Source organism: Triturus cristatus, chromosome 4_2 (genome assembly GCF_964204655.1).
Source record: "Triturus cristatus chromosome 4_2, aTriCri1.1, whole genome shotgun sequence".
NCBI lineage: Eukaryota > Metazoa > Chordata > Amphibia > Caudata > Salamandridae > Triturus > Triturus cristatus.
Genome location: NC_140586.1, coordinates 213,387,355 through 213,400,914, shown reverse-complemented (window position 1 = coordinate 213,400,914; position 13,560 = coordinate 213,387,355). Strand labels below are relative to the sequence as shown.

Below are 13,560 nucleotides of genomic sequence, written 5' to 3'. Positions count from 1 at the left end.
AGGGAGAGAAAAAGACTAAACATTACTGGAAACACCATAAACTTCTCAGTTCTTGCTTGCATAGAGCTCATTCAAGGCTTCTGCTCATCAGCCACAAATTAGAATTTTTCTCTTAAATTTATTTTCTTATTCCAGGTGGAAGAACTGGACCGTCTGGTGACTGAGATGGCCGGGTTTAAACGGTAAGGGTGGAAAATAAGAGCTGTTCTATTTTACATAAGTAAAGGAAATATTCTGTGGCCTCTAGGTCTCCTCTGCTGACTGTAGGTAGACTTGTTGTGTTCTTAAGTTTACCATTACGGTGGTAAGGTATAGGTCACTAGCACTGGTTGACTTTAATAGATTACAGTGAACACAGTTGAGCATAACCATGAAAAGACTTTGTGTCAGTGCAGCAGAAACAGTGGCAAATGCATTTTCATCAGGAACTGCACCTCCTTACATTGATCTAGTCTGCTTCATTTGTGTGTTGCTCCTTGAGGGTTTCAAGATTTTTCAACTTCAGCCATTTGTAATCTAAGGTCTCTCTCACTGGACACTGACGGGTACTAATGGCAACCGGTAGAGGCAATACTTTGCCACCCACTACAAAGATGCCTCTGACTACACTCGTATTGTGTGCCAACTGTTCTCTCGAGTTTTGCTCTTATCATTTTGCCTATGTCACTTCACCTTTGTCTGTTTCACAGGCCATTCGTCCCTCTCTGTCTTTGGGCACCTTGCGGGCTGTGCAACATGCAGCCCGCAACAGTAGTACTTTCCTGCTCAAATAATTTTCAAAAGCGGTTGAACATTTAGGCTAATCAGTCCCCTCAGAAATAATGCAAATAGATTGCAACCCTCACACTGCAAATCATGCTCATCATAGCTCCCCCTATTAATTGAACGTTTTTTATGAGTGACTTCTAAGAAGATTCTGGTTCAGTATGATATTTGTACTTTCTCAAGCCGTCAGTAAAATTGTTAATCGGCTCTCTGAAATTTCATGCCCTCTTTAAAATGTTCAGAGAATGACCTTTAGCTATTTCCCATAGAGGTGAAATGCAAAGAGGGCGAGACGTAGGACAACATGCTTGAGTCTCTCACTCGTTGCTTTCACTGCAGTCTGGCCCTGGCGCCAGTTTCCTTCCCCTGGGTATGATTCCTGCACTTGTTGCTTTCCCATATGGGCTGAATCCATTGCTCTATGCATTCTCCAGGTGTTAGTGACTTACGCCTGCTGCTTTTCCCAGGATCTTAGTCCTGCTCATTGCTTTCCCGAGGGTCCAAGTGCTTCCCCCTTGCTTTTCCTGGGGTGTAAGCCCCTTTGTTAATGCTTTCCTGAGGTTCTGAGACTCTACGCTCCTTGCTTTTCCTGGGATCTTGAATTCTGGATCAATAGATTACACACCTGCTTTCAAGAGTCCACCGCACATTACTTTTTTCAGTGCAATAATGTTTCTTTGTAAATGGGTATTTTATAGTGCAAACCTAGCTAAGAGCAGCAAAGCTCTATACAGGGCCAAAAGGAATACAACTGGTGAATCTTTACAGGATGGGGTTATAGAGGTTGTTGAGTTCAACGAGGGGCGTTCTATGACCTCTATATGCAGTGTTCTTTGAAGAGGTGTCGGGTCTTTCCTGTGTTGAGGAAATATTGAGACCTTCCTGATCGATACAGGGCCGATGTTCCAGATTCTAGGTGTATAGATAGGGACTGGGTACGTAGGGTGTGCTGTCCATGGTGGTGTAAATGGTGCAGCTGGTCTTGAAGAGTTGGTCTTGAAGAGGGTTTGCAGTATGAATGGAAGTCATTGGATTAATTGGTTTTGTGTCGGGCTAGGTGCAATGCGCAAATAATTCCTCAGGCCCTTGAGGTGTGCTGCGCAGAGTAGGATGCCTTACATTGGGGAGGTATGGTGCTTGGGAGGCAGCGAAGCAGTGCATTGTCACCATCCAGATGCAAGACCATGAGAGGTTGGATAACAGCTCTGAACTTGCTCTCCAGAATGGGAAGATTTCCCTTTTTGTTCAGTAGGATTGCAAGGGCCTGCATGTAGAGGTTGACAAAGACTAAGGAGTGGCTAGATCTGTAGGAGGCTTCACAGGTGATGGGGAGCTGCTGGCATCTGGGGGTACCTTTGTGAATGGAATGAGGTTAGATGCATAGGTAGGACAAGACCTTTCCTTGTTACTTTCCCCTCATTGATTGATTGATTGATAGGGGATTTGTATTGCGCAACTTTGCCCAAGGGCGTCAAGGCGCAGAAGATGTAAAAAACAATCAGTCAAGTAGCAGGAAAGAAACATTAGGGATAGGCCTCAGAGAAGAGCAGAGTTTTAAGTGCTCGACGAAACAAAATAGGGGATTCCTGATTCCTAAGGTCAAGGGGAAGCTCATTCCAAAGTCTGGGGGCAAGGGCGAAAAAGGCCCTGCCTCCCCACCTTGCCTTCACAACCCGGGGGACGGTTAACAACTTTAGACTGGTGGATCGCAGAGCCCTGCCTGGGGTGTAGTAGGACAGGAGAGACCTGATGCCCTCGGCCCCTGCGTCATGGAGAGCCCGATGAACAAGGGTCAAAGTTTTGAATTTTATCCTGGCATACACCGGTAGCCAGTGGAGATGTTTCCTGATCGTGGTTCCCGAGGAACGCCTAGGGGCATTAACAACGAACCTTGCTGCCGCGTTCTGAACCACTTGCAACCGGTGGACCAGATTGTTGTTAATCCCGAGGTGGAGGGCATTACAGTAGTCCAGGCGCGAAGATAAAAGAGCAACCGAGACTAGTTTGCGAGCGTCGGGCGTGAGGTAGTGGGTGAGCTTTCTCAACACCCTTCAAACCCCACAGCAGGTGGAAACCGTCCTATTTACCTGTTTGTCAAAGGTAAGAGAGGTGTCAAATAGGACACCCAGATTATGGGCAGCCAGGGAGGGCTGGGGGCAGATTCCCAGAGTCGATGGCCACCAGTCGGTTGACCACACCTTGTTATTACTCCCGAACACCAGAATCTCCGTTTTTTCCCCATTCAAATTTAGGAAACTAGATGTCATCCAGCCTGCCACGGCCTCCATGCAGTTCCTAAAATTTAGGGCTGTAGATCCAATGGATTGAGACAGGGAGACCATAATTTGGGTGTCATCGGCGTACGAGAGTACTTCCAGACCAAAAGATCTAACAAGCCTAGCAAGTGGGGCCACATAAACGTTGAAAAGAGTCGGGCTCAGGGAAGAGCCCTGTGGGACCCCACAATGCAAAGGCTTAGCAGTGGAGAGGAAGTCACCCAATTTGACCCTTTGCTCCCTGTTACTGAGAAAGGAGGTAAGCATACTGAGGGCCAGACCTTCCACACCCATGTCACTGAGACGGGAGGCCAAGATGGAGGGGGACAGGGTGTCAAAAGCCGCGGTGAGGTCGAGCAGGATCAGCAGCGTAGTCTGACCCCTATCGACCTTGGCACGGATGTTGTTCACCACCACCGTAAGGGCTGACTCCGTGCTGTGCTCCCTTCTGAAACCATGCTGAGATGGATCAAGCTGGCGGGTTTTATCCAGAAAGGAGCTAAGATGGAAATTCAGGTGGGCCTCCAACATCTTGGCCGGGGCAGGAAGCAGAGAAATGGGGCGAAAGTTTTTTAAGGCCTCAGGGTCCAAGGTGGTCTTCTTCAGAAGGGGCTTTACAATGGCTGTTTTCCAGGAGGATGGAAAAGTCCCACTGGATGTGGCCCTATTCATGACTGCCAGCATGGGGGGCATTAAGGTAGCCTTACACGTTTTTAAGATTTTAAGCGGGCAGGGGTCAAGAGGCGAACCTGACTTGAGGGAGTCCAAAAGTCTCTCTAGGTCCTGGGCTGTATGAGGAGGAAAACTGGAATAAGTTTCCGCAGGGGGAACAGTATTACCCAAAACCGAGGGGAAAGGCCGTGAAAGATTGTCTGCCTGGAGGGCTGTGTGAATATTTAAAATTTTAGTGTGAAAAAAGGAGGAGATTTGATCACAGAGTTCTTGTGAAGGGACTATAGGGTCAGGATGATGAATGAGAGATAAGGTGTCCACAGTTTTAAACAAGTCTCCGGTGGAGGTAAGAGAGGAGGTGAGGTTGGAGAAATAGGATTGTTTTTCATCCAGCACCGCCGCTTTATAGATTTTAAGAAGCTTTCTATGTATGGTCCAGCCTTCGGCATCGGGCTGGGATCTCCAAAGCCTTTCTTGCCTCCTGCATGCCTGCCTCTGAGTTCTAAGGGAGTCAGAATACCAAGGGGCCGTAGGACGTTTCCTAGCACAGTATACTGATTTAAGGGGGGCCAGGGAGTCCACTGCCTTCGCAATGGTATTTGCAAGTTCCCGTGCTGATGAGTCGATGTCCTGTGAGGGAAAGGACTCAAAGTTAGCAATAAAGGGGCCCAGGGATTGGTCAGTCAGGCTCCGGAAATTTCTCTTCTGCACCCAGCAGTTAGTGTCTTTTCTGAGAGCATAAGAGGTACGGTAAGAGAATTTCATGGAGACTGCATAATGATCAGTCCAGGAGAGAGGAAGAAGAGGACCCACCTCTAACCTAGAATCATTCGTAAACACCCCATCCAGTGTGTGACCAGCAATGTGAGTGGGAGAGGAGACTTTTTGGAGTAGATTAAAAGAGGCCAATGGATCCACAAGAGATGACGTATCACTGTAATTACTATATTACATTCGTTGCTTTATCCCAGTGTCATGGCCTCTAGCTCTTTGCTTTCCTCAAGACCACAGTCCCTTGCTTGTTGCTTTCCCATTTGTTTTCCCCAGGTTCTTAATCCTTAAACTGTTGCTTTCCCCTGGCAGGTCATACTTGGTGACTGGACAGACGTACAGCCGCAAAGTAGATATCGAGGTTCTGTCAGTGCTGGCCAGCCTGGGTGCTTCTATACACAAGGTGAGTACTTTCTCAAGCCTCTCCAGCTAAATGGAAGGCTGGGTGATAGTGGGGCATTCCAAAATACAATGAGAAGAACCCCTAGTGATCTGATACCCCCTATATAAACCACAGAAAGTAAAAAATATTTTCTAATTTTGTTTTATTTATAAAAATATATATAATCAATCAGTATTTTTTGTTTGAGTCAATCATTTTTTCATAACTACACACTTTTGTTTAAATCAATCATTTTTTCATAAATACAGATTTATACAACATGGGCTGTAATACAACCCAAGATTGACGAAGCAATATAATGAACAGAAAACATACAGAATATATACATAGAGATAAAAAAGAAAAATCACATAAAATATCGAAAATACAAAACCAAACCATACATAAACAGTTACGCCAATCAATACACAATTGCGCCGACGCGCGTTTCGGAATCTTCCTTCCTCAGGGCGATATTGGTATTACATGGGCGAAAGGCAGAAAATAAATACAAAAAAATATACAAAAAATTACGATAATAGAACACCATAAATTGACTATATGCCTCGTCAAAGACAGGATTTGCAATCCTGAGCGGAGAGTTCAATCCAGTGAATCCAGGAATGGGTACAGTCAAAAATGATTGACTCAAACAAAAAATACTGATTGATTATATATATTTTTATAAATAAAACAAAATGAGAAAATATATTTTTTACTTTCTGTGGTTTATATAGGGGGTATCAGATCACTAGGGGTTCTTCTCATTGTATTTTGGATTGTATTTTCCCTGCTACTATACCCCATAAATTACCAGTACAGGGACCCTCTGATGTTCTTATTGATAGTGGGGCATGCAAGATCTCTTTGGGGCATGCATGATTCTGCCGAAACTGTTTTGTAGTCTGTGGCCTAAGGCAGATGAGGCTGAGAAAGCTGGCCAAAGTCGGCTATGCTTTCGCCTCAGCTGACTGCTCCCAGCCCGGCCACCATAACTTTTCCAAAGATTTTGCATGTGGGGGGATTCCTAGAAGGCTGTCGCTAATAATGGCCCTAGCTACCGTCCCTGGGGATTTAAGAACGAACAGTGTGGGGAAACTAGTTTGGTTGGGGGGAGGGGCGGAATGTGCAATCTTTAGTACATCAGGTGGTATCCGTTGGGAGGACGACGAGAGCAGGGTGGCGACATTCCTCCGTGTCTATCCTTTCCTAGTCAAGAAAACTAACACACTTCAGTCTAATATTAGTACCTGTTGTTTACGGCGCTGCAATTCTACATGCCTTTGTTCATGCTACTTTCTTCCTGTTGTGTTCCCTTCTGCATCATACTTTTCTTTTCCTGCCTGCCCCCCCCCCCTGCCCCTCCCCCCATGGTAACCCACCCTATTTCTGAAATAGCTCTGCACGGATATCCGGCTGTTGGCGAACCTAAAGGAGATTGAGGAGCCTTTCGAAAAGGAGCAGATTGGTGAGCGGGAGAACTGGGCTGGAGGGTAGATGGGTTATGGTGAGATTTGACTTCGAATAAATCCAATTCTCTTCCCCATCACACCTTAGGGTGACTGTTTCAGAAGTCCCAGCCATTTAATTCTAGCGCCAATTCCTCATGGGTGAGACAGGAGACCTGTCCCTCCATTTGAATAGATTTGACAAATTAAGACCTCACATACCAGACCTATTTCCCAGGTAAAACGGATCTTGCAGGCGCAAGCCTACAAAAAGAGCTATCCATTTGACAAAGAAAGTTGCTTGAACTTGATTGGCTCACCCAGCCCCTGTGATGCCCTGTTTTATTTTCTGCATCTCTGTGCCAGGCTCCAGCGCCATGCCGTACAAGCGGAACCCCATGCGCTCGGAGCGCTGCTGCAGCCTCTCGCGCCACCTCATGACGCTGCTGATGGACCCACTGCAGACAGCGGCTGTGCAGTGGCTTGAGCGTACCCTGGACGACAGCGCCAACAGGTACTGGCAGAGATGCACTTTGTTTTAACTGTGCTGACAAGCGTTTGCCTACAGGATGCTGGTGTGTTTGGGATGTGTCATGGGCAGCAGTTCTTCCCCTAAATTATTTTCAGGCTTTGTTGGACTTTTAGGCCATGGCCTGAGTCTTCGGCACACTGAGAGCAGATTTAGAATACTAGCACATGTCTAAATCTTTGCATGTTTGAGGTAACTTTGTTTAGACCTGGGACTTAAAATTGTGAGGCACAAGCTTTCCGCAGGCAAGGTATTCTGGTCAGCTGTGTATTTTGCACCAACAAACACACTCATGTCGCGGAGACAAGTATAACCCTAGTGCTTACCGTTTCAATACCTGAAAGCGACATGAACAATGAATGATAGCAGTGAACATTTTAAGGTAAAAGGTTGGCTCTGGATTGATATGGTATTCTGAGTGACAGTGAAATGTATTTGCTCACCAAAGTCTAATGTGAAAAGACCAATCCTGCTTGTAGGGTGGCAGTGTCGCCCAGAGTTTTCACTACTGCAGCCTGAACCCTGATCTGCTGAAGGGGGTTCCAGTGTGTGTAGCCTTATACAAGTGTGGTTTCTGCTGCCCCGTGCCCTTCAACAGTAGTGAGGCAATGGTGGAAATTTCTGACCTGAACATGGGCACAACCGTTCTCTCCTGGGCACAGCTTCCTAGGCTGGAAATACCAGACTCACCTCAAAATATATTATCCTATCATTGCATATTTAAATGAGCTTTGAGATTCTTCCTCAAGTCCACTTTAGTTGTGCTGGCTTTGACTACTTCCTGGTCCTGGCATTATCTTAGCCTTTGGGTGTGTTTAATTCACTCAGTCCAGGCATCTCTGCATGTTTTGGACATGTTTGGATGGGCTTTGGTCTTACTCGTGTCCCTCTTTGAGTCAGTATTAATTGGTGTAATTGTACTGGCCTTAGTAGGCTTCTTCTAACTCAACCCCTTGATTGGTAAGCACAGGTACATGCGCAGCCATCATTCATTCTCTTACTTCACTTCACACAGATTCAACATGAGCAGACTTTGCCATACATGCAACACGCTACACCATTTCACACATTGGCCATTCTGCATTCGCACACCTCTCCATCCATTCACTTGTGCCTTATAAGCTTAAGCACCCTGTCTCTCCTTTCACTTCACCGCACACCATATGCCCCTGACACAAACAGTGAAGAGCACAACTCTGATCCTCACATGGATATTGCAGGGGTATGAAGCATTATACAAATGCAAATACAGTATAGTGTAAGACAATGCAATGTTCATGAAGTAGTGGTGAATGCCTTGGGTGCTGAGCATTGTTAGTGACTTTGGAGAGGGGCAGCTGCTTGGTGGTAAGCTGTGTTTGTGTTATTGAGGATGTGTGAGTGGCTGTCTGTGCTTCTAAGGTTAATTCTCCATCTGTGGTGGATCTTGGGAGTGCTCAAAACTGCCTCTCTTTCCAGGCGCATCTGTCTGGCGGAGGGGTTCTTGACGGCCGATATCATCCTGAGCACCCTGCAGAACATCAGCGAGGGGCTGGTGGTGTACCCTAAGGTAAGAGCCAACATCATTTTACTGAAGGGAGCTGCAGTCGGCTCAAATGGCACTGGGGGTGCTGACAGTTGCCCACTTCCCAGTACATGAAGAGTATAGAAGTCGAAAAATGTCCTCAGCACACGTAAACAGTAATGTAATAATTAAAATTGCACGTTGTGAGCATCAAGTAAAAACAAGTTGATTCTTGTGATGTTCTTTCTTTTATTCCTTTGTTCATCCAACAGCCGACACGTGTTTCGTTGCAACTGGGTAATACGCCAGCGACTTTATCCTGTACTCAGAATGGCACGTGAAGCGACGTCTTGACCTTGGATATACAGCATATCAAAAGAGACACTGAGGAAGTTTGGGACGTAATTGGATCCCCGTAGACTGAATCACTGCAGACCAAGACGTTGCTATCTAAGGAACCCCTAATTTGTGGGTTGGAATTATCACCCCAAATCAAAGTTGACTACAAGGAGAACATAGCCTTGATAAAGTCGCAGGCGTATTACCCAGTTGCGACGAAAAACGTGTTGGCTGTTGGATGAACAAAGGAATAAAAGAAAGAAAATCACAAGAATCAACTTACTTGTTCTTACTTGATGCTCACAACGTGCAATTTTAATTCTTACATTACTGTTTACGTGTGCTGAGGACATTTTTCTGTTTAACCAATTGGCACAGGCCGATAGCTTGGGGAGATCAGTGGCGCTCCTCACCTTTCAGCACCGTTACTAATAGAGATAACCCTATGCCTATTTGGATGGTATTCTCCTAAGTGGCGCCATCATTCCTATATTCCAAACTACTGCCCTTTTCTCATAAAGAGTATAGAAGTCGCAGGTTGAGATCGAGGTGTACTGGCAGAGCTTTATGGGTCCCAGTACTCGAACACTTGGGAGAGTTGCAGGATTGGCGTGCAGTTGCAAAGCTGTATCCTGGCCTATGGAATTGAATAGAAGGTACTACAAGTGGTGTCTAAGGTGCACAGGAGAGTTCTCTGCTGCCAAAACAGGGAGTGCTGGATCGAGGGGCACCACAAGGATTGTATGTTGATCCCAGTGCAGGGTTAGCAAGGAATGTGGTAAATAAGGATTGAGTTCCGTTGGCAAAGCTGTGTCTTGACCCTGGTCCTGAAATTAAACGATGCTGCATGTCTGCATTGGCGAATTATTGGGACTGTGTGAACCCCAGTGCATAAGTGTGCAGTGACGTAGCATAGGTGTCATGGCCCTTAATATGAACAAGAAAAATGTGCCCCTTTTCCTCCAGGGTGGATTTTAAAAATAGACATGATTGGAGCGTGGAACTCTTCTATACTAGTGCTACAGCACTACTTTCACTTCTTATTTGGCTGTAAGGTCCCCATTCTACCTGTCTTCCATCATTCTCCTCCCTAACTTCATTTCTTTCTCCTCTTTTTCCCCTTCCTCCCTTTCATTCGCTCCCCTCTGTCCCTTTCTACTGCCTTCATCGTCCCATTCTCCTACGTCTGCTTCCTAAACTCCTCTTTCTCCAACCCCTATTTAATCTCTCTGTACTCTGACCGTCATCCCTTACTTCTTTCCTATATATTCATTTTTGTCTCCCTCTACCATCTCCTTCCTTCGCGTCCACATCCTTATTCTGTCTCCTTTCATGCTCCTCTTTCCCCTTATGCTTCTTGTTGTCTTCTCTTTCTCATCTGTATCAACTTCTCTTTTCTCCTTTCCACCTTTCATGCTCTCCTTTTAATGACCTGTACTCCATGCTCCATTTTGCTCTTGTGAGCTCCATTTTCTATCTTTATTCTTTCCCTTTTCTCTCACCTCGATAGTCTGTATTCTTTTCTGTATAGTGTTCTTTCTCTGCCCTTGCCATGACTGCTGTCCTTTTTTCCCTCCCTCCTTTTCCAAAGACAGGCATGTGACTGCGGTCTGTAACTTTTGGCCTTTCAACAGGTCTGAGGTTCCCAAGAGGACTATGTTTTTGTGTCTTTCAATCTCGTCATCCTTTTTCCTTCTATACCACTAATGTGCAGATGAGCACCCTAGCAGGGAAACTCAAACCAAGTCTCAATAGGGTAACAAAACAAATCATCTGGCAGATAAACTGTTATCAGTGAAAGGGATAAAGGCGCCCCTCCCATCTCTGGGCCCTGGTGGTACTTCACTGGCTGCACCACCTATAGAAATGCCCATGGAAGTGTCAAAGTTGAAGGTCAGGATTGAATTGCAATAGCTGAGCACAAGTTCTCGAATAGGATGTTTGTTAAAGGCCAATACTGAGGTGCATTTGAAGATCTTTGTGGGTCCTGGTGCCGGAATCTCCTTGTCCGCTACAATTCTGCGTTGGTAGAGATGCATGTGGGCCACAAGTAGGAAAAGTATATGAGTTGCAGGGTGTGATTGAGGAGAACTAGCAGAGCTGTGTCTTGTTTCAGAAACATAATAGAAAGGGGTACCTAAAGCCAGGACTGAGTTGCATCTCTAGAGCTGTATGCATATTCTAGTGTCTAATATTGGACTATTTGTTCCTTTCTTCTCCACCTCAGGTGATTGAAAGAAGAATCCGCCAAGAACTGCCATTCATGGCCACTGAGAATGTAATCATGGCCATGGTGAAATCTGGAGGCAACCGACAGGTACGACTTGCCAGCTGCCCACACTCCTACAGAGGCCTTTGCACAAGCTGTCCATTGGCTGCCACCACTCTCTGTACAGCATAACATCTGGAAAGAATCTGCCAGGATTTGACTCCAAATCTGTCACATCAGCTCTGTCTGTCTAGCGTCTGACTGACATTTTGTGTGTTCCTCTTAGAAATTGAGAGGAACAGACCTAAAAACGCAAGGGTCTTATCTCCTCCGCACGCACAGCATATGAATGACCACAGGACTGCCAGAGTAAGCAAAGTATAGAGAGGCTTTAGAGCTTTAACATCACCCCAACAAAAATACTATACCTAAATCCTCTTAATAACATCTGCCAGGGGCAATTCATGCGACCACCCGCTCTTATCTAGTCACTAGCAGCAGTTAGATTAAACAAACGTTGCCAATTCAGTAGGTATTGCTTGCATTTTGAGTCTGGACTAAAAACGTTAAGGCCGAAAAGTGAAAAAGAACAATGTGAGCATGATTGTTTTTGGTATATAACGGATCTGGAGATAATTAATTTAATGTGTGTCTATTTAGTGTACTTTTGAGATGTAAAATAGTCTCTCATGCCATGCAAGCACTCCCTAGGAGGAAGAATGTTACATCAAACAGGCAATAGCATGAGGTGAGAGGGAAACATTCCTCTGGGTGGAGCCAAAGCCCACTCGATGCATATTTTAAAGAATTAAGATAGCAGCGCTGCCAAGCTAGACCTAAAATGGCCAAGAGAAGACCTAGCAGTCTGGCTAAATATTTCAGAAAATGTACTATGGTGCATTTGAGTGTGTACTTTTCTGGAAGAATTCAGCCTTGCTGTTAAAGTTGGATACAGCACCCGGGCCCACTGGAAAATATGTGGCTCTTACCAGAGCTGGTGCCACACGTAGAGAAACAATTTCAAATGTATTTAGAACACTTTTGGGACACTCCAGTCTAATTCCTTTGGGAATCCACATTAGAAGAGAACCTGGACATCCCCTTCTAAGGAGACGTTGTCGCATTCACAGTTACTTTGAAGTAATCCAGGTTGTTCTGCACTCATCCCCTCTGAATTTTTGGGTGGTGGGCAGCACATTTTGCATTTTATGTAAGAAGAGCAATATTTTGCTGAGACTCTAAATAGAGAAAGCGTCTGCCTTCAATTGCTACATTTTTTGTGTTTGGATTTAGCTCTTGGGTTTAGTTAGATTGGTTTCCAGTGTTTGAGCTACGAATATTTGCCTGACCTTAACTGTGATGCTGGACTCTGCCCCTAACATTTCCACAGCTGCCTTCCATAATTCTTCCTCTATTTAAAATAGTAGGCAATACCACAGAAACCTGTCGGAGCCTCGCTGGCGAGTGCTGCTGTCAATAACATTTTCTATTGTCCTGGGAACTCTGGTATTAGATGACAAATGTCCTGGGCCAGGCTCACCTAAGTTGCCATCCACCTCAGACCACATTGCCCCCTTGTGTCCTGCCTGCTTTTTATTCTCTGGTATTCCTAACTTGCATCTTCTCCATATGGTTTCAATTCTCATATTTCTTTCTTTTCTATCCTTCACTGCTCACCTTTGTTCCTCTCCATTCTCCATAGGACTGTCATGAGCGGATTCGTGTGCTATCGCAGGAAGCCGCTGCTGTGGTGAAACAGGAAGGTGGTGACAATGACCTCATTGCCCGGATCCGCGCTGACCCTTATTTTGCACCCATACTGGGTCAGCTGGACAGCCTCCTGGACCCCAAGTCGTTCACGGGCCGGGCCCCTCAACAGGTGAGGAGAAAGGGTGCAGGGATGGAGGATACACGATGACTCCTTAAACACCTACAAATTATCTAATATTGTAACTGGTGGGACTAAAAGCTCTCCTTTCTTCTGGCAGGTAACCCGCTTCCTGAAGGAAGAAGTCTTCCCCATGCTCACCCCATACCAGGGCAAGATTGATGTGAAGGTTGAGCTGGAGCTATAGATTTACTGCTGCAAGACATTAATACTGGAAATAAATATATGAATGAGCACGCCATAGATAAGCAGGAGTCTTCTTTTCAGTCATGTCCAAGTTTGAGAGGCAATAGTAGGAAGGCACGGATATACTTCCCTGCTACAGATGCCACACATCTTTTTCTTCAAAACGGGTATAATCTCCTTCTGGATATCAGAATTGACATTGTTAAAACATCTAGGATTGGAGGGTTTCTGTTGGCATGAGGATGGTTGTAACCAGGGCCATGCCACATTTAAGGAGGGAAGGTGTGCTCATAGCAGTAGAGAAAGCATAGAACTGCTGAAGGCCAAATAACTCCCAATTGTTGAAAGACTGAAACCCACTTGATTATCACAGAAGTTAGCTGGCACCAATAGCATTGACAGGGTCCCAAAGACCTCCATATTTAAAAGTGCTATTACTAAGACTTAAGCAGGATCCTTTCTCGAAAGCAAGACCTAAGTGAGATCTAGGAAAGACTCTGAAAATCAGTTTAAGAAGTAAATCTATCTCATTTGTTCAAAGCCGGCATCCCTGCTTCAAACACAGCAAAAGACTACTAATGGGGAAATGTA

At 45.4% G+C, this 13,560-nt stretch overlaps 1 protein-coding gene across 1 annotated transcript in view; it reads left to right on the top strand.

The window, feature by feature from the left end:
* ADSL (adenylosuccinate lyase) overlaps positions 1-13,022 on the top strand; it is a 137,616-nt gene extending 124,594 nt beyond the window's left edge. The window contains exons 6-13 of the mRNA XM_085601239.1: positions 136-182; positions 4,797-4,887; positions 6,265-6,334; positions 6,681-6,828; positions 8,302-8,392; positions 10,914-11,003; positions 12,598-12,774; positions 12,884-13,022. Coding sequence (XP_085457365.1) covers positions 136-182; positions 4,797-4,887; positions 6,265-6,334; positions 6,681-6,828; positions 8,302-8,392; positions 10,914-11,003; positions 12,598-12,774; positions 12,884-12,970 — 801 coding nt within the window. The 3' untranslated portion in view covers positions 12,971-13,022. The remainder of the gene's footprint in view (positions 1-135; positions 183-4,796; positions 4,888-6,264; positions 6,335-6,680; positions 6,829-8,301; positions 8,393-10,913; positions 11,004-12,597; positions 12,775-12,883) is intronic.
* The last annotated feature ends 538 nt before the right edge of the window (positions 13,023-13,560 follow it).